Source organism: Martes martes (assembly GCF_963455335.1).
Source record: "Martes martes genome assembly, chromosome: 8".
Taxonomy (NCBI): domain Eukaryota; kingdom Metazoa; phylum Chordata; class Mammalia; order Carnivora; family Mustelidae; genus Martes; species Martes martes.
This window is the reverse complement of record NC_137895.1, coordinates 105,792,424-105,815,767: the sequence shown is the minus strand read 5'-3', so window position 1 is coordinate 105,815,767 and position 23,344 is coordinate 105,792,424. Positions and strand designations below refer to the sequence as shown.

The following is a 23,344-nucleotide window of genomic DNA, read 5'->3' as shown; positions in this document are numbered from 1 at the left end:
TCATTCTATGGACTAAAATATTATCATTTTTTTTTAACTCAAATTGTTTTATTAGCATGAGCTATCAGATGCTCCTTTAGGTTGGCTCCTATGTTCTTTCCACAAGCCCCCATTTTTCTGTTGAGCACTTTCCTATTTTCTGGAACCACAAAGTTATCCAGGCTCACTGTTTATTTTCCCTGCCCCAGCCCTCAAATCAACCACTTCTCCAAGATGCCTTGGTCCATTTCACTGGAGAAAGGTGTACAGCAACCAAAATCCGGGTGTTAGGTATGCGTATTGCTTCTAAGTCCTCTTAATGGACAGTTAGGAAATAAAAGCATGTACAATAACCCCATACATATACACACAGCAATATTTCTACATCTATCTGCATATAAATTAAATACCATGACTTCGCAGTAATATCTCTTGATTCCAGTCCAACACCACAGGGCTCATTTAAGCCTTCCCACTTTACTTATTTATAAATTCTTGAACAATGAAAACCTCAGCCCTCATTATCAATATTTATTTGAATTCTAGTACACATATCAAGTACTTTCAGAACGGCTAGCCTATCGTCTGTGAGAAACACATTACTAGATTACAAGATTTATATACAGTTCTATTTAGCTTAATAGCATTCAATCAAGAAAATATTTTCCAAAGCTACTTAGGTTAGTTCCCTTCTTCCCTGCCCCTTTGAGGGTGTTTGTATTATTTGTTTATAAAACAAGTTTTGCTTGTTAGTCTTTATATTCTCTTTTGGTTTCCCCCAATGCATCTGATTGGTTTTGTTTACTTAGGTTTTAGAATATGTGAAATACTACTGTGGTTTGGAGAGTCAGAGCTATTCTCTAAAGAGATACGCTAAGAGAATGTACCACCCTCAAACATACCACCCCAATTCCATTTCCCCCTTCTTTCCATTCTTCTTCCCAACACTCCCATAGATTACTGGTCTCTCTACTTTCTAGTTTACCCTTCCCGTTTTCTTTTGTAAAAAAAGATCAGATAAATGTATATTTTCTAATACCAAGATTAGCATACAACAAATAGTTTTTGTGCTTCTCCCCACCCTCAACTTAATGGAATGTCCAGGAAATCATTCCGTATCAGCTCATTAGAGATCTTCCTCTCTTTTTTAAAGCTGCCAAGTCTCCAATGTGTGGGTGTACCACAGGAGATTCAAGCACTATCTATCTATGGGCAGTTAGGTTGTCCAATAGTTCACACTTACCAACAACACTGAAAATAACTTTTTATGTGAATATTTTATGTTGCTGGAGATGCATCTTCAGATACAACAAGATGATGGATACCCAGGTCAATAAGCTAACTATATATGTTTATGCTAATTATAACCCACATTAAAAAATCTTGTTTGAGACTTTACTAATTTTTAAGAGTATAAAGGAACTTCTAAAACCAAAAAATTTGAGACTAGTTAATATATCTTAGTTATAACTGTCCAAAATACAAAGGTACAAACAGAATACAATGGTATGCAGTCATATTTTAAAAAGGACACTCATAACTAAGGCCATGATAAACAATGACCATGTTTATAGTTTGCAGGATTCCCAAGTTCCCTCCATTATCAGGTACGATTTTCATTTCATATGTAAGGAATTTGTTTAATCTTTTTGGAACATTTTTAATGTGTTGAGCCAAGAACAATGAGTAAAGTAACAACTTATTCCAAACTCATGCTCTGCCAAAAAGGAATACTTTAAGTTCCATCTAAATATTCAAAACATGGAAAACTGGGAAGAAATGAAGTTATCTTTTCAAAACACTTTCAAGATAAAACCTATAATTTTGAAGTTAAAAAAAAAAACAGTACAGCAAGGACAAATGTGCAAATATTACACACAACTATCAAGAACAAACCTCACATATGATATTGAATAAAATAAGTCACAAAAGAATAAATTTGATTACTCTATTTATATAAAATAAAAATATGTAAAACTAACTTATACTTTTTATTTAATATATACACAGGTTGCAAAGAACAATAAAAGTCCAAGTAATAATTTCCTCTGGAGGAAGGGAGGAAATAATGATTGGGAAGGAATACACATGTGACTTCTGGGATACCAATAATCTTTTCATTTCCTGAGATGATCACTTTGTATGTATTATTTACACTCTGTGTATACATATGTGTTTTATTATGTATTTTTTTTAAATATATTTATCTTTCAGAATAAAGAAAGGTAAATTTAAAAAGCAGTACTACCGCTTTGTGGCAAATTGTAATTTCTGCTAGGAAGAGTGAAGCCACAATAAACTACCATAGCTGGCAGTCAGTCACTGAATAACAAAACGTGAAAATGAACTTTCTTGTTTTAAAGCAGGTTCAAATCTTCACAACAGAACACACTATGTGCTTATTAACATGATCAAAAGAATTAATCTCTGGAAGGCAGGTGGCCTCTGATGAAGATGAAATATTCATTATTCATCAAAGTTGAAAACATTAACTATACTTTTTAACATGATAGAGAACATATTATAATCCTAGAATTATTATGCCTATAATGGAAATACTAAAATAATTCCTTCCATTTGCATTTCCTTTTTCATAAAAAACATCAATAGATGAGCCCAAATATATATGCAGAAATTTAAAACACAAAAAGATTCAGGTATTAAGAGCTACTGTTAATACAAATGTTAAATCAATTGCTTTTCTACTATTTTACTCCCATGAATTCTGTGATTAGCCATTTCTCTGAGAATCTCTAGCTTCTTTTAGTGGGGAATCCTATTCAGAGATCACAATCTGAATGCTAGCTACCACTAAGTTATCATTTGCACTAAAATGGTTAAGAAGTAAGTAGCAAAATTAGTAAAAGAGCTGAGACCAGAGGCAAATTATCCTATTTGTAATACTATGCCCTTACCCTATATTTCAATAAATTACATCCATGTGTATCTTGCATATGGCCATGAATTATCATTTCTCATAAAATTTATAGCTATCACTGAGACACCTTGGAAAAATCATTCATCTACTCTAAATTAGTTTTCTATGTAATATATAAATAAATAATCTGACTTAATTCTTAAATTATACAAAGAGGAAATGGGATATTACATGTGAAGGCTTTTTTGATGTTAACATAAAAACTGACAAAAGATTAAAAGGGCATCTTTCATTTTACACAGATAGATGAGTAACAAAACATTAAAGGGACAGAGGGCACAAGATAAATGAAACCGTTAAGGAGGTAACATAAATAAGGGCTTGTCCTATAAAATAAATATTTTCTGTAATTAAAAATAATGTGATCCTACTTTAACAAACGAGGTTGAAAGAAATCCTAGGAATAGCCTATTAAATAATTTCATCAAATATAAAGATGCCAATTGAAACTTGTGAGCAACGAAAAAATTTCCTATCAATAACCTAGTGAAGGGGCGCCTGGGTGGCTCAGTGGGTTAAGCCTCTGCCTTCGGCTCAGGTCATGATCTCGGGGTCCTGGGATCGAGCCCCGCACTGGGCTCTCTGCTCAGCAGGGAGCCTGCTTCCCTTCCTCTCTCTCTGCCTGCCTCTCTACCTACTTGTGATCTCTGTCAAATAAGTAAAATATTAAAAAAAAAAAAAACCTAGTGAAATTTAGCAATGAAGAAAAATAAGACCCTCATGACACAAAATACCTTAAAATAATTTAAATTAAAAAGTAGGGATGCCTGGGTGGCTCAGTGGGTTAAGCCTCTGCCTTCAGCTCAGGTCATGATCTCAGGGTCCTGGGATCGAGTTCTGCATTGGGCTCTCTGCTCAGCGGGGAGTCTGCTTCCCCCCTCTCTCTCTGCCTGCCTCTCCGCCTACTTGTGATCTCACGTGCTCTCTCTGTCAAATAAATAAATAAATAAAATCTTAAAAAAAAAAAAAAAAAGAAAAGAAAAGAAAAAGTAAAGGTAAGGGGCGCCTGGGTGGCTCAGTAGGTTAAAGCCTCTGCCTTCAGCTCAGGTCATGATCCCAGGATCCTGGGATCCAGTCCCTCATGGGGCTCTCTGCTCAACAGGGAGCCTGCTTCCTTCTTTCTCTTTGCCTGCCTCTCTGCCTACTTGTGATCTCTGTCCAATAAATAAATAAAATCTTAAAAAAAAAAAAAAAAAAGTAAAGGCGAGAGGCACCTGGTTGGCTCAGTTGTTAAGCGTCTGTCTTCGGCTCAGTTCATGATACCAGGGTCCTGAGACTGAGCCCCGCATCAGGCTCCCTGTTCAGCTGGGAGTCTGCTTCTCCCTCTCCCTCTGCCCCTTCTCCTGGCTTGTGTACGCTCTCTCTTTCTCAAATAAATAAAATCTTTAAAAAAATATATAGGTAAAAAGTGAAAGCCCAGAACAACTTAAAAATATTTGTAGATAAATATTTATATGTTCCCTTAACAGGAATAAATGAACCAAAAAATGCTTGGGGAAAGGGCCAACAGGGAGGAGAAATAACATCTGATTTACATTAACAAATGACAATTTAAGACATGAATAAATACTTAGCCTCACTGGTAATCAGAGAAATATAAATTAAAACAAAAATTAAATATTTTCCATCCATCAGATTGGCAGGGAGGAAGAGAAAATTGGCAGTATTGACTGCTGTTGGCAAGAGGGAGGGGAAATTGGTATGCTGCTTTATCAAAAGGTGCTGCAGGGGTGCCTGGGTGGCTCAGTGGGTTAAGGCCTCTGCCTTGGGCTCAGGTCATGGTTTCAGGGCCCTGGGATCGAGACCCCCATCGGGATCTCTGCTCAGCAGGGAGCCTGCTTCCCTTCCTCTCTCTCTGCCTGCCTCTCTGCCTACTTGTGAGCTCTGTCAAAGGAATAAATAAAATCTTAAAAAAAAAAAAAAGGTGCTGCATTTGAGAAAATGTATACTATTCCTATAAGCACTATGTACTTTATAATCAATAAAATTTATATAAAAGATGAATGAAAAAAGAATACATCTGAAATATAATTTGTTGTAAAAGCCTAAAAATGGCTTCCACAGTAATAACTCCTCCAAATTTCTCCAGTAAAGATTTCATGATAATGCAACTATGACAAAGTCTCTCATATCCAATTCGAAGTTGTAACAAGAGAAAAACGAAGTGACAATGGCTTAGCAGCCTTGGCAGAAGAGTTTCAGAGGTTTCTAGCAAAGCTTATGATATTCTTCTCTAAAATTTAAACCTTCATTCTGACAGGCTAGAGATCCAGAAAGTCTCAGTTAAAGTCAAAGCTGAGCCACTTTGAAAACTGTGCATTTAGGCGAATAATTCAATTTCTCTGAGTCTGTTTCCTTATCTATAAAATGTGTACAAAACCATCTGTCATACTGGATCACTGTAAAGGTTAGAAACCATGAATGACCAGGGCCTAGGGCCAAGTACTGGGCACATATACACACTTCGCATATCATCACTACTCCTATCGTTATGGAGTCTAATTTCACCCTAATTTGTGAATCATTAGGTCTACACATCAATTATCACTCTGCTGAAGTAAAAAAGTATAGTTTATACATCTTGTATGACTGTGAAATATGCTCTCTACATTGAATGTTTAAAAAGGAGGGAAAGAAAGGGAGAGGGTAAAAAGGAAAAGGCAGGGGAAAAGGGAAAAGAAGAATGAAAAACAAAGGAGGAAGCTCAACAGACATGAACCAAGTTTAGCAATGCACTTTAATGAAGGAAGATGGCAAACTGTAACACGGACCACCCTGAAGCTTAACAGAACCCACTCATTAAACTGACATTGAACTTACCAATTAAATGTGATCGACTTGAAGCAAGGTGAACTTTCTCCTATGCTGTGATGTCCTCACAAAGCTGTGGAATAAAACTTGCCTTTTCTATTTAAAGCCATTCCTTTATTGCTAACACAGTTGGTCTCAGAGGAAGGCAGCAAGCAGGGTTACAAAGAGAAAAAAGAGGAGGATAAAGATGAAGAGGAAAACAACATGCAATTATGGTTCAAATCTCTTCACCCAGTCCTTTCAGACTGTCCTCGTGTTCTAACCTGTAGTTGCTGGGAGCTGTCGTTGAGATTGTCCTCCCTTCGTCGAGCCTCCTCAAGCATCTGTGCGCTCTTCTTCTTTTCCACCTGTTCCTTGTGCTTCAGATTTGCTACCTTCTTATTCTGGTCTTTCACTTGCCTATTGATAAAGGGGAGAAAAACCAAGCTTTTCATATATATGCACAGAGAACATTTTCATTTACAAATCTATACCACCGACACCAAGTAATAGCTGAAAACGAACAAAGAATTCTTGCTGCAAGATTTTTCTAACAATTCAAAATTCTTTCCTACCAAGGGTAGCAAATTGGTTACAATGATATTTCAGAAACTAAGTTTAAGCATGTACTTTACGAAGCACAAAGCCATAAAACATGAGAAAGGCACCAGGTAGTCTGAAGAAATCAATTCAGAGATTTATGTTGGAAACAGGGAAAGGCTACCAACATCAATGCTATGAAAGAGCAGAGTGGCCAATTAAGAAAGGTTTGATATTCTAGCTCTAATGTTACTACTATTAAATATTTCAAACTTTCAAAGACTATATATAATATATATGAATATGAAAATAATGATGTAACAATATGGGAACCCCACTTAACCAACCAAAGATTATACGTACTTCTGAAGTTCCTAATCCTATTCCACTGCTTTCACACTAAAATAAGAATGCCTTATATTCTAAATGTTGTGTTTAAGATCCCCCTGCTATTATTATAGTATACTACTAAATTGCTTATATAGGGATACTTCATTAAGTTTGAATGCTTTTGAAATTCATATATGGTTTATTACTAAATGATTCTTTCTTTTCAATACATGTTTTGAAACTCACACTAAACAATGAGTGTTAATGCAGTTTTTTTCAATCCCTTCAATTTTCACTATAGTATAAATATAAAGCAAATGTTTCAACCCATTCCCAAAGTGATGAACAGTACAGTTGTTTCATTTTTCTTACTATTTATGAGCAATGCTGCTAGTTATGCTTTGCTAGTTGTACCTATGCAAGAGTTTCTCTAAGGCAAGGGCCCAGAAACTGAAATGTTAGGCCATACAATAGGTATAACCTTCAGATTCACTAATTACTTTCCAAGAAATTGTATTAACTTGTATTTTCACTAGTAGTACACAGCAATACCTGTTATACCTCTAGGAAATCAGTAACACTTAGTACTATCTGACTTTCTAAATAGTAACAAACTAATAGATACAAATAATATCTCATCGTAGCTTTAAAACGCATATTGCTAACTACCAACACTGAACAACTTTTCTTTATTCTTCTTTTTTCTCTTTTCTTAAATTTTAATTCCAGTAGAGTTAACATACAATGTTATATTAGTTTCAGGTGTACAATATCATAATTCAACAATTCTATACATTACTCAGTGTTCTGAGTAATAATATGTAATAAATGTACTTTTTATCCCCTTTACCTATTTTACACATCCTCCAATTCACCTCCCCTCTGGTGACCAGTTTGTTCTCTGTAGTTAAGAGTCAGTTTTTTGGTTTGTCTCTTTTTTTGCTTTGTTCATTTGTCTGCTTCTTAAATTCCACATGAGTGAAATCATATGGTATTTGTCTTTCTCTGACTGATTTCACTCAGCATAATACTGTATAGCTCCATCTACATTGTGGCAAATGGCAAGATTTCATTTACTTTTTTTTAAGGTTTTATTTATTTGACATAGAGATAGAGAGTATAAGTAAGCAGAGCAGCAGGGGCAGAGAGAGAGAGAGAAGTAGGCTCTCCACTGAGCATAGAGCCCAATACGGGGCTCGATCCCAGCACCCTAGGATCATGACCCGAGCCGAAGGCAGACGTTTAACTGACTGAGCCACCCAGGCGCCCAAAGATTTCCTTTTTATGGATGAACAATATTCCAGTGTGTGTCTGTGTGTCACACCTTCTTTATCCACTCATCTATCCATAGACACTTGAATTGCTTCCATAATTTGGCTATTTAATGCTGCATTAAACATAGGACTGCATATTATCTTTTTGAACTAGTGTTTTCATATTCTTTAGGTAAATAGTTGAACAACTAAATTGCTGAATCAATTGGTAGTCTTATTTTTTGAGGAACCTCCATATTGTTTTCCACAGTGGCTACACCAATTTACTTTCCCACCAACAGCGCACAAGGGCTCCTTTCTCTTCACATCCTCACAAACACCTGTTGTGTCTTGTGTTTCTGATTGCAGCCACTCTGACTGGTGTGAGGTGGTATCTCATTTTGGTTCTGATTTGTGTTTCCCTGATGATGAGTGGTGTTCACCATCTTTTATGTGTCTTTTGGTAATCTGTACATCTTCCTTGGAGAAATGTCCATTCATGTCTCCTGTCCTTTTTTAAATTGGATTATTTGGTTTTTTCATGTTGAGTTGCAGAAGTTCTTTATATACTTTATCCCTATCACCTTCATCAGATACGTCATTTGCAAAGATCTCTCATTCACTAGGTTCTCTTCTTATCTGTTGATTGCTTCCTATGCTGTGCAGAAGCTTTTTATTTTAATGTGGTCCCAACAGTTTACTTTTGCTTTTGTTTCCCCTGCCTCAGGAGACATATCTAGAAAAATGTTATTACACCCGATGTCAGAGAAATTACTATCTGTGCTCTCCTTCCAGGATTTTCAAGGTTTCAGGTCTCACATTTAGGTCTTTAGTCAATTTTGAATTTATGTTTGTGTTTGGTGTAAGAAAGTGGTACACCCTCACCCTTTTGCACATAGCTCTCCAGTTTTCCCAAAACCATTTGTTAAACAGACTTTTTCACCACTACATATTCTTGCCTCCTTTATAGATTAATTGATCATGTAATCGTGGGTTTATTTCTGGGTTTTTTATTCTGTTCCATTGATCTATGTGTCTATTTTTATGCCAGTACCATATTGTTTTGATTACTACAAGTTTGTACTACATCTTGAAATCTGGGATCGTGTCATCTCTGTTTTTGTTCTTTTTCAAGATCACTTTGGCTATTCAGGGTCTTTTGTGTTCCACACAAGTTTTAGGATCATTTGTTCCGACTCTGAAAAATATAATGGATATTTTCATAGGCATTGCATTATATCTATACATTACTTCAGCTGTATGGACACTTTCACAGTATTTGTTCCTCCAGTCAATGAGCATGGAATATCTTCTCATTTGTTAGTATTACCTTCCATTTCCTTCATCAATGTTTTATAGTTTTCAGATTATAGGTTTTTGACCTCTTTAGTTAAGTTTATTTCTAGGTATTTTATATTTTAGTACAACTGTGTATGGGACTATTTTTTTATTTTCTCTTTCTTCTTCTATGTACAGAAATGCAACAGATTTCTACATATTGCTTTTGTATACTATGACCTTACCAAATTCATTTACCAGTTCTAGAAGGTTTTTGGTGGAATCTTTAGGGCTTTCTGTATACAGTATCATGACATATGCAAATAAAAGTTTTATTTCTTCCTTGACAATTTGGATGTCTCTTATTTCTTTTTATTGTCTGACTGCTATGGTTAGGACTTCCAGTACTATGCTGAATGGAAGGGTGAGAATGAATATCCTTGTCTTGTTCCTGAGCTTAGGAGAAAAGCTCTCACCTTTTCCTCATTTGAGTATGATGCCTGCGGTGGGTTTTTTCATATATGGCCTTTTTTATGTTGAAGTATGGTCCCTGAAAACCCACTTCGTTCAGAGTTTTAAAATGAATGGATGTTGTACTTTGTCAAAAAGCTTCTTCTCCATGTTTTGAAATGATCATGCAGTTTTTTATCCTTTCTCTTGTTGATGTGACATATCGCATTAGTTTATGAATTAAACCACTCTTCCATCCCAGGAAATGATTTTTTTTTTAAAATATATTGTTGGATTTGGTTTGATAGTACTTTGTTAAGGATTTTTGTATCTACATTCATCAGAGATATTGGCCTGCAGCTCTCTTTTTTAGTAGAGTCTTTAACTGGTTTTGGTATCAGGATAGTACTGGCCTCACAGAATGAATTTGGAAGCTTTCTTTTCTTTCTCTTCTGTTTCTTTGAATAGTTTAGATAAGAATAGGTATGGGTTCTTCTTTAAATGTTTGGTAGAAATCATCTCTAGAAGTCTCTAGTCATGAACTTTTGTTTGTTGGGAGGTTTTGATTAGTGCCCTAATTTCATTGCTGGTAATCAATGTGTTCAAATTTTCTATTTCTTCTTATTTCAGTTTTGTAAATTACATATTTCTAGGAATTTATCCACTTCTTCTAGGTTATCCAATTTGTTGGCATATAATTTTTCAAAATATTCTCTTATAACCCTTGTATTTCTGTGGTTTCAGTTGTTATATCTCTTTCATTTCTGATTTTGTTTATCTGAGTCCTCTCTTTTTGTGGGGAATCAAGTTAAAGGTTTATCAATCCTGTTGATCTTTTCCAGGAACCAGCTCCAGGGTTCGTTGATTTGTTCTATTGGGGTCTTTTTTAGTTTACATTTATTTCTGCTCTACTATTTATTATTTCCTTCCTTCTACTGGTTTTGAGTTTTGTTTGTTCTTCTTTTCCTAGCTCTTATAGGAGGGTTAGTTGAGGTTTTTCTTGCTTCTGGGGGTAGGCCTATATTGCTATAATATTTCTTCTTAGAACTGTTTTTGCTGCATCCTAAAGATTTTGGACTGCTGTCTTTTCATTTATGTTTGTCTTCATATATTTTTTTATTTCCTCTTTGATTTCATGGCCGACCCATTCATTGTTTGACAGCATGTTGTTTAACCTCCATGTATATGTAGTCTTTCCATATTTTTTCTTATGGTTGATTTCCAGTTCCATAGTGTTGTGGTTGGAAATGACATCGTAGGACGTCGACCTTTTTGAATTTGTTGAGACTTGTTTTGTGGCCTAATATGTGATCCATTCTGAAGAACGTAACCATGCGCACTTGAAAAAAAGGTGTATTCTACGGTTTAAGGATGAAACATTCTGAATATGTAAGTTAGATCCATCTGGTCCAATGTGTCCTTCACAGCCACCATTTCCTTGTTATTTTCTGTTTAGATGATCTGTCCATTGATGTAAATGGGGTATTGAAGTCCCTTCTATTATTACATTACTATCAATTATTTCCTTTATGTTTATTAGCTGTTTTATGTATCTGGGTGCTGCCACGTTGGGTGCATACATATTTACAATTACCACAATTGCTATGCCTTCTTGCTGAATTGTTCCCTTTATAATGATATAGTGTCCTTCTTTGTCTCTTGTTACAGCCTTAAAGTCTATTTTGTCTGATATATGTATTGCTACCTCAGCTTTCTTTTCATTTTGGTTTGCATGATAAGTGCTTTTCTATACCATCACTTCCAATCTGCATGTGTCTTCAGGTCTGAAAGAATCTCTGGTAGGTAGCACACAGATGGGTCTTGCTTTTTTTTAATCTACTCTGTCACCCTGTATCTTTTGAATGGAGCATCTAGCCCATTTATATTGAAAGTAATTTTTGACAGGTATGTATTTATTGCTATTTTGTTACTTGTTTCATGGTTGTTTTTGTAGTTCTTCTCTTCTCTTGCTCTCTCACAATCTGTTGACTTTCTTTAGTGATATATTTGGCTTTCTTTCTCTTTATTCTTTGCATATCTATTATCAGTTTTCACTTTATGATTACCATTAGGTTTATATACAACATCTTATGCACGTAACAGTCTATATTAAGTTGATGGTCACTTAAGTTTGAGCTCATTCTTTACTCCTTCCCCATACACTTCCCACATTTAGGTATACAGTATCATACTTTACATCTCTTTATTGTGAGAATCCTTTGGCTGATTTTTATAGATAGACTTAATTTTATTGTGTTTACTCTTTTATTTTATTGCTTTTTCTCTTATGGTCTTTCTTTTCCATTCAGTCCCCTTTAACATTTCTTCTAAGACTGGTATAGTGGTTATGAATTCCTTTAACTTTTGTTTGGGAAAAACTCTTCATCTCTCCTTCTATTCTGAATAATAGCCTTGCTAGATAGAGTATTCTTGGCTGCAGGTTTTTTTCTTTCAGGACTTTGAATGTATCATGCCACTCCCTTCTGGCCTGCAAAGTTTCTACTGTAAAGTCAGCTGAAAGCCTGAAGTTGTTTCCATACTAGTATGGGCACTGTGCTTGTTCCCACAGGCGGCCATATGTTTATGCTTGTGGGTTGGGTAGGGAAATGGTGTCCAACAGCTTCTTCGTTCCTGGAGAAATCTCAGGAGAATGCTTCTCCTTCCAGCACACACTCTGAGATTAGTAAACAAATCTCCCTCCAGTATACCCCATGTATTTTTCAAACTGCTGCTTCTATGCTTTATCTCTAGGGAGCTATTTGTTGTGTTATCTCTTTGAAAGTGGGGACTCAGGTTCCTCTCACTCTACTGGCTCTCCCATGACTCTGCTGATTTTCAAATTTCCAGATTTTTAAGCCCCACTGAATAGAAGAATTCATGAAATCAGCACCTCTGTTTTTCAAAGACAAATGTTTTTGGAATTCCTAGTGTGAGAGTCTGTTTCTTTGACTTTTGCACATCTCAGGCATCCCTCCCTCCCACAGAAAACCCTGTGGGTCCCTTTAGCTGCTGACCACTTTTCCACCCTTCCTACCCTCTTCAATGTGGCCTCTTTTTACATTTAGCTACGGAGAGTCTGTTCTATCAGTCGTCAGGTCATTTTCTGGGTTATGTACAATTATGTGGCTGTTATCTAGATATATCCATTGGATGAGGTGAGCTTAGGGCCCTCCTACTCTGCCATCTTCCCCAGTAGTTCTGGACATCTTTCCATATGGTATTTTGCCATTCCTGTTTCTACATCTGTGATATAGCTACTTATATCTTCTGCCCATTTTTTAATTAGGTATCTTTTTCTTAATGACTTATAAGTATATTTTATATATTTTGTATAATAATCCCTTATCTATTATATGTTATACAAATATTTTCTTCCAATCTATGAATTACCTTTATGATATGTTTTTAATTATAAATTTTAAAATTTTTATTGTATTAAATGTACCAATCTTCTTTATGGTTTGCAATTTTGTGATTTTTTTCACAGTATCTTCCCTATCCCAACCTCATAAAGATATTCTCTTAAAAATTTTTTAACTTTGTCTTTCACACTGAAGTCATTAATCCATTTAGACACTGATGCTGTATATGGTATGAACTAAAGACATAATTTCATTTTTCGGGTATGACATGAGGTAAGAATAAAATCTCATTTTTTACATATATTGATAACTAATCGTCCCAGTAGCACTAACATGCATTGGCACAACTGTCATATAGAAAGTTTCTGAAAATACGTGTGCCTATTTTGTGGCTCCCTGGTATCTTTGCGAATTTCTGTGCCAAATCTATATTTCCTTAATTATTATGCCTTTATACGAAATCTCAATAGTTATTTCAGGCAAGCCTGCCTACCTTGTTCTTATTGAGGACCATTTTGGTGTTTCCTGGCCTTTAGACTTCTCATATAAATTTCAGAACCAGGCTATCAAACTCTGCAAAACCAGCCAACCAACCAATCAATCAACCAATCAACTAGAGCAATCAAAATTCAGCAGCCACCTTTTGGGATTTTTATTGAAACTGTACTGAATCTACAAATCAATATGGGAAGAACGGACACATTCATGCTCTTGAACCTTTCAATTCATTGACATGGTATGTCTCTCTAGTTATTTAGTTATCCTTATCCTTTGTTTTCAACAAGTGTTTTAATTTCTTCAATAAAAGACTTCCATTTATTTTATTCCTAGGTACCTTATATGTTTTGTTGTCATTTTAAATTTCAGACAACATGTCATTACAAAGTTCCTTATAAAAAGTACTCCCAAAAGAGCAGTTTCAACAATGTAAGTATTGACAAAATTAACAATTCATTGTTATCTAATGTCCAATACATATTCAATGGTCCCCAGTCGTCTCAAAATAAATCTTTTCAAAAAAAAATAAATAAATCTTTTCACAGTTGGCTTGTTTGAATCAGAATTCATTAAAGGTCCACAGCATGGTGTTTGTTAAATCCTTCAAATTTCTATTAATCTAGAGAAAAATCCCTCACTTCTTCCTCTGCCCCCTTTTTAAAATGCCACTGACTTCTTAAAGAAACAGATTTCAGTTTTTCTTGTAAAATGACTTCTATTTTGGGTTATTCGTTTGCTTCTTCATGGAGTCATTTAACTCATTTCCTGCTTTTCCTTTTCTTTAGGTACTGAGACTTAGCTTGAAAGACTTGACCAGATTCAGTTTTAACTCTGTAAGTCATAATACTAAATAATGGCACTGTATATTTCATATTGTCTCACATCAGAAAGCATGTAATGTCTGATTTTCCCATTCTTAACAAAGCGAGGATTCATCAATGTATTAAGGTAGTAACAGCCTTCTCATCTGTCTATAAAATTCACCTTTCATCAACTTTTCATCTAATAGTCCCAAACCCAGATGAACCTTTCTTAAATAAATTATTTCAATGATATAGTTTATTAAATTAATTTTATTCTAATGTTTCTAATCAAATGGAAATCAAATCCATTTGATTTCAATATGTGGGTTTATATGGAACTACCTTGGTAAATGTTTCTGCTAATAATTTTTCTGTGTATTCTTTTGGGTATTTCAGGATTTTTTCAATCTTTACATTCTTTTTATCTTTTCTTATTGAACTTCCTAGAATTTCCAGAACCATGATGAAAAGAAGAAGTGAGAGTGAGTATCTCTGTCCTTCTCTTGATTCAACAAAATGCTTTTTACATTTCATAATTGATTAGAATATCTGTTAACTTTTTTCTGTGGGAACTTTTTAATCTTTCCTTGTCTGCCAAAAATTGTCATTTTAGTTTTGAATACATGAATGCTTATTTTATTGACATGTTTTTGAGATTTTTCCAATGTTAAACCAATTTTGTCACAAGACAAACCCTATCTTTTATATTTTATATATTTACTCCTATAAATTTCTTTACTTTCCTCCGGCTTAACTCTACGTTTATAAAATTAATGAAAGGATTCTGGCATTTTTATTGTTTTCTGTAATGAAGGTTTCTCAGAGAATATAGTTAATAATACTGTCAAAAACATAACTGTGGAATCCTCTCTACAAGGTTTTGAAAACACACATTCTCTTTTAGGTGGATCTGAATATGATCCTACCTATAGGCAACAAAATTTTTAAAAATAATTTCTAAATGTTTCTTCAGCATAGAATTTTAAATAAAAACATTATTCAAAATCAAATAGTATATTAATGACATAAACAGTAGGATAAAAAGTCATTCTCTAATGGAAGTACATACTAATATAAGCTATGCCAAGGTCACATTTCAGATCTGTACTTTCTGCTATCTTGACTATTCACAGAAAGATTCAACCACAGAGAATATAATAAAAATAGTTACCAGTAAAAGAAATAGAAACATAAGTCATGTTTATATTTCACTCTCCTCATTACATAATTTTCTATGCTAATAATTCCATTTTTGTTAGTCTGATATCAATTATATCAACTAATGGAAAAAACAGATTGGTACTTTGCATTTAAAAAGGCCAAAAAAATGAAGCAAAATTGTTTTCATGAATCAAATTGCTCTTTCTCAAAATTAAATTCCTCATAACATTGCTTTACTAGGTGCAAACATTTCACTGGTTTTGTTTTTTTTTTTTTAAGATTTTATTTATTTATTTGACAGAGAGAGATCACAAGTAGGCAGAGAGAGAGAGGAGGAAGCAGGCTCCCTGCCGAGCAGAGAGCCCGATGCAGAACTCGATCCCAGGACCCTGAGATCATGACCTGAGCTGAAGGCAGAGGCTTAACCCACTGAGCCACCCAGGTGCCCCTCACTCTGTTTTAAGAGAGAAAAAAATCTCAGCTGGTGTATAATTTTTCTCACTCTACATATATGCATTATTCCAGATGGTGCTAGCAACCACTAATGCCTGCAGCAACCTGGTGACTTGGTTACATGGAGTAAGAAACCTAATTAAAATTACCTGTGTATTTTTTGGTTTAAGGGCCAATTTTATATGCTTAACATTTGATCCAATCAAAACACATTTCACTCTTTAGCACTTTTTATCATAATTATTATCTGAGAGCTAATGATTTTTTAAAATTTCTGACTTTACCCTCAAGTCACAGATCTAGTTCAGGGTGTTTTTAGCTGTATTTCAGAAAAGAGAATAAAAAAATCCCACTGCCCCTATCCTATCCCAACAACCATTCCCATCCAACTTATAGTGTGTGTTTAAAAACCAAAAATGTTATTTCTGATTTTCAAAATACTGGTCACAGAATTTTAATGATTATCTCCATCAACTCCAAAAAGACATGATAAAATGCTAAGAAACAAATATAGAATACCAAGCTGAATTCAAAGCATGATCCTAAACATACATGTGTGCATAAACACACACACATATAACCAAATAATGGTTTTCTGTAGTTTCTAAATTTTCTAAAATAGACAAATACTTTTTATATATTTCATTTATTTTGGAGAGAGAGACAGAGCACACAATTTAGGGGAGGAACAGAGGACAGGGAAAGATGAGGGAATGAATCCCGAGCAGACTCCAAGCTGAGTGTGGAGCCTGACTCAGAGCTTGATCTCACAACCCTGAGACCATGACCTGAGTCACCCAGATGACCCAATAGGCAAAATTTTTTTTAAAACATTTTAAAGTTATGTTTTTTAAAAATGAGACATGTGGGCACCTGGGTGGCTCAGTTGGTTAAGCAGCAGACTCTTGATTTCAGCTCAGGTTAGGTCATGAGATCAAGCCCTCCATGGGGCTCCCTGTTCGGCACAGGGCCTACTTGAGATTCTCTCCTTCACCCTCTACCCCTACCCCTGCTCACATGCACACACATGCATGCTCTCTAAAACAAATAATACATACGTTTTTAAAAATGAGATACGGTTTTATCTCAAAATAGGGTCTTCTGTATCACACTAATAGAAGGTAGTCCAAGTATGGCACATTTAAGTTTCCCTTGTTTTTTTGATCTTTAATTTTCTACTTCCTAATGTTTTCTTTTTATACTTTCAATTTCCTTTCTTTATCTTAGTTTTCTGGCTATTACTTTAACATTTTCACTGTACAGAATAAGGAATAATTAAATATGAAAATAAAATGATTTTATCTGATAAGTCAGAGAACTAAGAAAAGTACAGAAAATTGTAAGAGGATTAAATCAATCTCTCTCCTATTGTCTTTTCTACCCCACCTCCTTGTATTATGTATGTGTGCACACACAAGCACAAGTGTATGTAGAGTTCTGAATTCACAAATTAACTAGAGGGAATGAATACACCCAATTTCTTATCTCACTAATATCCTTTTCAATGCTGTTTCTTAGGTAAAGAATACAAAAGGCAGTATCATCAAAACATATGTTAAGAGTAAAAATAAAAGATGTTACTACAATGTATATTCAGAAATAAATATTCTGAGACAAAAGAGAACCTTTGAAACATGAAATTACCTTTTCTTTACTTATAAACAGATCAATATGTAATTTGATTTAAATCCAAATTGACAAGAAAATCCAAATATGTTAGTAAATCCATACCTTAAAGTGCAAACAGAAAGAAAAGGATTTAAATGGCTTAGTATATTTTTATAAACTCTCTCAGACTGCTATTATGCCTGAATTAATTAATTGGATTAAATTCTAAGTGAACTTATATTTTTATTATTCTTCAAGCAGGAAAAGGAGAAAGGAGATTCATAAATGAATTAATCCTTTAAAATCTGATTCTCAATTGATGAGTTCTCAACTATTTTAACAACGAAATGATAAATAATAATAGACTGAACACTCTCCACTCTCACACAGACATGAATAAATTAATGGGTAAGAAGAGAAAAAAGCAAAAATGGAAAAGACAGTCTGATCTCTACTGGTCTCTGTCACAAGAGACATTCATTTATATGAATACATATCATTAGCATCATGTGGGAGGTTGCTGAAAATACAGAATTCTCAGGATCACATCAGATCTACTAAATCTGCCCCTATTTACTTTGTCATTGTTCCCTCAGTCTCTGCCTCTTAAAATTCAAACCCAAACTTGGGTAAATCTGTTAGGCCATAACTACTACTGATCCCTCTCAGCTCCTGCATCCACTTTAACTAAATATAACTTATGACATGTCAATTTGTTCCTATTATTGTTGCTATATTACTGTGAACCAGATTTATATCTCATTATATCTATGAATATGTCTTCCTAGGGGCACATGGCTACCTCAGTCAGTGGAGCCTATGACTCTAGATCTTGGGGCTTTAAGTTTGAGCCCCACACTGGATGTGGAGATTACTTAAAATTTTTTTTAATCTTAAAAAAAAAAAAAGGAATGAAAATGCTTTCCTAGAGTTCAAGGTCCATGTTTGCTACATTTTCCTAATTCATAACACCTAGCATAGTTCCTCCTAGTGTACAGATGCTCATTAAATATTTGTTCAACACATGCATAAAAAGGAAACTAAGTACATCCCCTCTATTGATAAATCTACCCAAAACAATAGAGTTTAGGGAAAATACAGTTTAACATTACAATGCAATGAAAAATGAACACTCTCCTTATCTTTAAGCACCTAAGAAAAACTATCTAGAAAGGAATAATTCTTGTTCTCCTTCAAAACTTCCATTTTTTTAAGAAGCCATCAATACTTTTTTCAGAAACTACATTTCTAATGGCTTTTCCTTTGTCAAAAAGACACACATAATACATACATAATAGGTTACCCAACATAAAAATCTCCCACGCAAATTTAAGAAAAAACTAGAATGCGACTATTGTCAGGTTTAAAGAAATACCAAAAATCAAACCTGACTCAGCTATTTGTGTTTTCACTAGAAAAAAGAAGCTTAAGCTAGAAAAAGAGCTTAAAAGGGGCACCTGGGTGGTTCAGTCAGTTGAGAGTTCAACTCTTGATTTCAGCTAAGGTCATGATCTCAGGGGCATGAGACTGAACCCTGTGTCAGGCCCCACACTCAGTGCAGAGTTTGCTTGAGATTTTCTCTCTCTCCCTCTCCCTCTGTCCCTTCCCCTGCTCGTCTCAAGCTCTCTCTCTAAAATAAATAAATTAATCTTCAAAAAAAGAAAAAGAGCTTAAAAATATGCTACTTAGAAGCAAAATTATACTGATAAAGCATTACCTATTAAACATCTATATAATGTCCAAAATGCTACAGAGAGAGAGAATATACAGATATTGCATGTGTGCACATGCACACACACACTCCCTCTCCTTCTACCTTCCTGAGAACAGCTCCATTAACACTCACTTAATATAAAAACTAAGATGTGAAATTTCATAATACTACCTAAATACCTACACTTGGCTTAAAAATATCCATTTCAGGAGTGCCCGGGTGGCTCAGTCAGTTAAGTGTCTGCCTTCAGCTCAGGTCATGATCCCAGGGTCCTGGGACTGAGCCCCACACTGGGCTCCCCACTTAGCGGGAAGCCTGCTTCTCCCTCTCCCTCTGCCTGCCACTCCCCCTGCTTGTGCTCTCTCTGTCAAATAAGTAAATAACATCTTTAAAAATATATATCAATTTCATATGATACCATCCCCGTAAGTATACAAGAAACTAAATAATAGTTTCACATGTTTTATTTCTAATGACAATGTTTAAGAGCTGCTTTAAGGAGGGATTTTATTTTTATGGCACTGTATCCATAACAATCTCCAGATAATAAGCCATGATTTAAAAAAAGAAAGATTTCAATACAGAATATAAAAATCATAAAAAAATATAAAATCATTAACAATGTGGAGTTTTATATAAACACTGTTAAGTTTTACAAAAAATGCTTTAAATGATCAACAGTTTTTGTTTTATATATGGAACACTTCACAAATCTGCCTGTCATCCTTTTGCAGGGGCTATGCTAATCTCCTCTGTATTGTTCAAAGTTTAGTATATGTACTGCCAAAGCGAGCACCAATTCAACAGCTTTTAATCAGCAAGGGAAAAACACCAGGATTAGTCCCATCTTATATTTAATTTCACTTATTTCCATGTTTGTTCTCACTACTACACTAGTCACCTTGTAGGCAAGAACCTTATATTATGTATCTCCATATATCTGAGGCAAGGCCTAACTCATAGCAGTTACTCAAAGTTAACGGAATTGATGTTTTTGACAGCTCTTAAAAAAATAGATATATATATGTATATACATATACATACATATATATATATATACATATACATACATATATATATATATATATATTTATTTGACAGGCAGAGAGCATGAAAGAGCACAAGCAAGGGGAGCAGCAGAGGCAGAGGGAGAAGGAGTCTGCCTCTCCCTGTTAAGCAGGGAGCCCAATGCAGGACTCCATCCCAGGACCCTGAGATCATGACCTGAGATCATGACCTGAGCCAAAGGCAGATGCTTAACTGACTGAGCCCCTCAGGTGCCTCAAAAGCTCTTTTTTAAATTTTCATCTCAAAGAAACTCTAATCCATTATCATTAATTCAATGACTATTTCATGAAAGCTTCTATGTGCTAGGTATTACTTTGGGAATATTCCTAATTCATCTCTCACTCCCTACATTAAAATCTATAAGGAAGTCCCAATATATCTGAAATTCAACCATTTCTGTCCATGCTCTCCTGTGAAGCATTATCTTGCTCAGACTACCAGAGTAGCTTTCTGACTGGTACCTTTACTTCTATATTTTACTCTTCTACTAGTCTCTTCTCCATAGCCAGCTAGACTGAACTCCTAAAGCTTACAGTAAATCCTGTCACTCCTTGCTTAAGGCCTTGCTGTGCTCCCCCCTTACACTCAGAATAAAACCCAAACTTCTCTTCCCTTCTCTATGGGAAGAGAGAGAATATAAGTAAAATACACTGCATGTCAGTGGTAATAAATCCAGTGGAAAAAAACAAGAGGAAAAGAAGGAATGGGGGTGAAACTGCAATTTTAAATGAAGTGCTCGGGGTATGCCTGGGTGGCTCAGTTGATTAAGCATCTGCCTTCAGCTCAGGTCATGATCCCAGGGTCCTGGGATCGAGCCCCGCATTGGGCTCCCTGCTCAGCAGGAAGCCTGCTTCTCCTTCTCCCACTCCCCCTGCTTGTGCTCCCTCTCTGTGTCTGTCAAATAAGTGATAAAATCTTTAAAAACTAAAAAATAAATGAAGTGCTTGGGAAAAACCACACTGTGAATAGAACATCTAAGTAAAGATGTAAAGGAAAAGGAGAAACAAGCCACAGCTATGCACCTATCAAGGAGAGAGTGTTCCATATAGAGGAAACAGAAGATGCAAAAGTGCTGATGTTAAGAGTGTGCCTGGCTAATGTGATCAAAGTAGATGGAGACATAGCATACTGATAGATGAGGTCACACAGGGAATGAAGGACCAGACCCTCCAGCAAGGGTGTGCAAACTTTTTTTTTTTTTTTTGTAAAAAGCCAGAGAGTACTTTGTAAGCCATTTATAATCCATGTCACATACTCTTCTCTGTTGTTTTTAACCATTTTAAATATATGAAAACCATTCTTAGCTTGCAGGCTATATAAAGGGTACAGGGCCTGTAGTTTGCTTATCCTTGCTGCAGAAGTTTATAAGTCACTGAAAAGCCTTTTATTTTATCCTTTCTTAAGATTGATTTATTCATTTGGAAGGGTGCAGAGAGAGAGGGAGTAAGAATCTCAAGCCGACTCCCAGGTGAGCAATGAGCCAAATGTAGGGCCTGATCCCATGATTCTAAGATCACAGCTTGAGCCGAAATCAAGAGCCAGACACAACCAAGTGAACCATCCAGGCGCCCCACCTTCTGCTTTAGGAAGCAATCCCCTGGTATCATAAAGTACAAAAGAATATCTCCTAAAAACTAATTAAAAATAACCTAATAAAAATTAAAGTTTCTACCAACTAAGATAAAGTTAACATCTGTCTATAATTTTAAACCAGTATGCATTCTAGAATGCCTGGGTGGCTCAGTCAGTTGAGCAGCCAAAATGGTGATTTTAGCTCAGGTCATGATTTCATGGGTGGTGGGATCAAGCCCCAAGTTGGGCTCTATGCTCAAGGGGGAGTCAGCTTGAGATTCTCTCTCTTCCTCTCCCTCTGCCCCTTCCACCACTCATGTTCTCTCTCTCTTTCGAATAAATAAGTAAATCTTAAGACAAAAAACAAAAAATCCTCATGCTTGCTTTGGCAGCACATATATGGTGGAGGGAACCCAGCATGCATTCTAAACCCAACTCAATTTTTTCTGAAAAGAGCTAACCTTCACTTATCTATTTAGCAAATACTTACTGAATGCCAACCAAGGGCTGCACAGTTTTAAGAAAGAGAATAGAGTATGACCTCACTGGCTTCATGGAACTTATTTTTGAAAGAGGCAAAACAACATAAACTAAAAAAGAAGCATCTCATAGCACAGTGGCATGTGCTATGGCAAAAATAAAACTGAGCCATGTAATAGAGATACTGAATACATGAATAGAGATATAGTTTATTGAGCTACAATGGTCAGGGTAGATATCACTAAGGAACTGTCATGGAGGATGTGAAAAGTGAGCCATGTAAGGAACTGGAGGAAGAGGTAGAGAGAACATAAGTAAAAATGCTTTGAGCATAGCAAAAGCTTGGCTCATTTTTTTTTTTTTTAAGTTGATATGGTGAGAAGTAGTAAGTGGTGGGGTCATAGAGCTGGCAAGTAGTCAGATGATGCAGAATCTCATAAACCATGGTAAGGAGTTCGGATTTTATTCTCAGTGTAAGGGGGGAGCACAGCAAGGCCTTAAGCAAGGAGTGACAGCATTTACTGTAAGCTTTAAGAGTTCAGTCTAGCTGGCTATGGAGAAGAGACTAGTAGAAGGTACCAGTCAGAAAGCTATTCTGGTAGTCTGAGCAAGAGATAATGCTTCACAGGAGGAAAGCATGGACAGAAAAGGTTGAATTTTAGATATACTGGGACTTCCTTATAGTTTTAACGTAGGGAGTGAGAGACAAATTAGGAATTAGTTGATTTATTGTTAAGCAATGGATGAATGGTGATACCATTTATTAAACTGGGGAACTTGGCAAAGAAGTTTTGAAAAGGCAGGGCAAAATGAAGAGATCCGTTCTGGGCCAAGTGAAGTCTGATACCTAATTAAAGATATCATGGAGAAATTATCTCCACAGTATATTATTCTGGAGCTTCTTATGTGTGTGTGTATGTGTGTACACACATATGTATATACATGACAGATACGTCCCATATACACAATAGATGGGAGCCATAAATACATGATCAATATTGAAAGTCATGAAGTCAAAAGACCTGAAGACACCTTCTGAGAAATGTATATGTAAAAAAGACAACAGG

General features: G+C 35.4%; 1 protein-coding gene across 3 annotated transcripts in view; it reads right to left on the bottom strand.

Moving 5' to 3' along the window:
- The window catches only part of ERC1 (ELKS/RAB6-interacting/CAST family member 1), a 549,895-nt gene that overhangs the window by 314,978 nt on the left and 211,573 nt on the right, over nt 1–23,344 (bottom strand). For all 3 annotated transcript variants that reach the window (XM_080810688.1, XM_080810687.1, XM_080810689.1), the window contains one exon: nt 5,992–6,127. In XM_080810688.1, the coding sequence (XP_080666814.1) occupies nt 5,992–6,127 (136 nt within the window). The remainder of the gene's footprint in view (nt 1–5,991; nt 6,128–23,344) is intronic.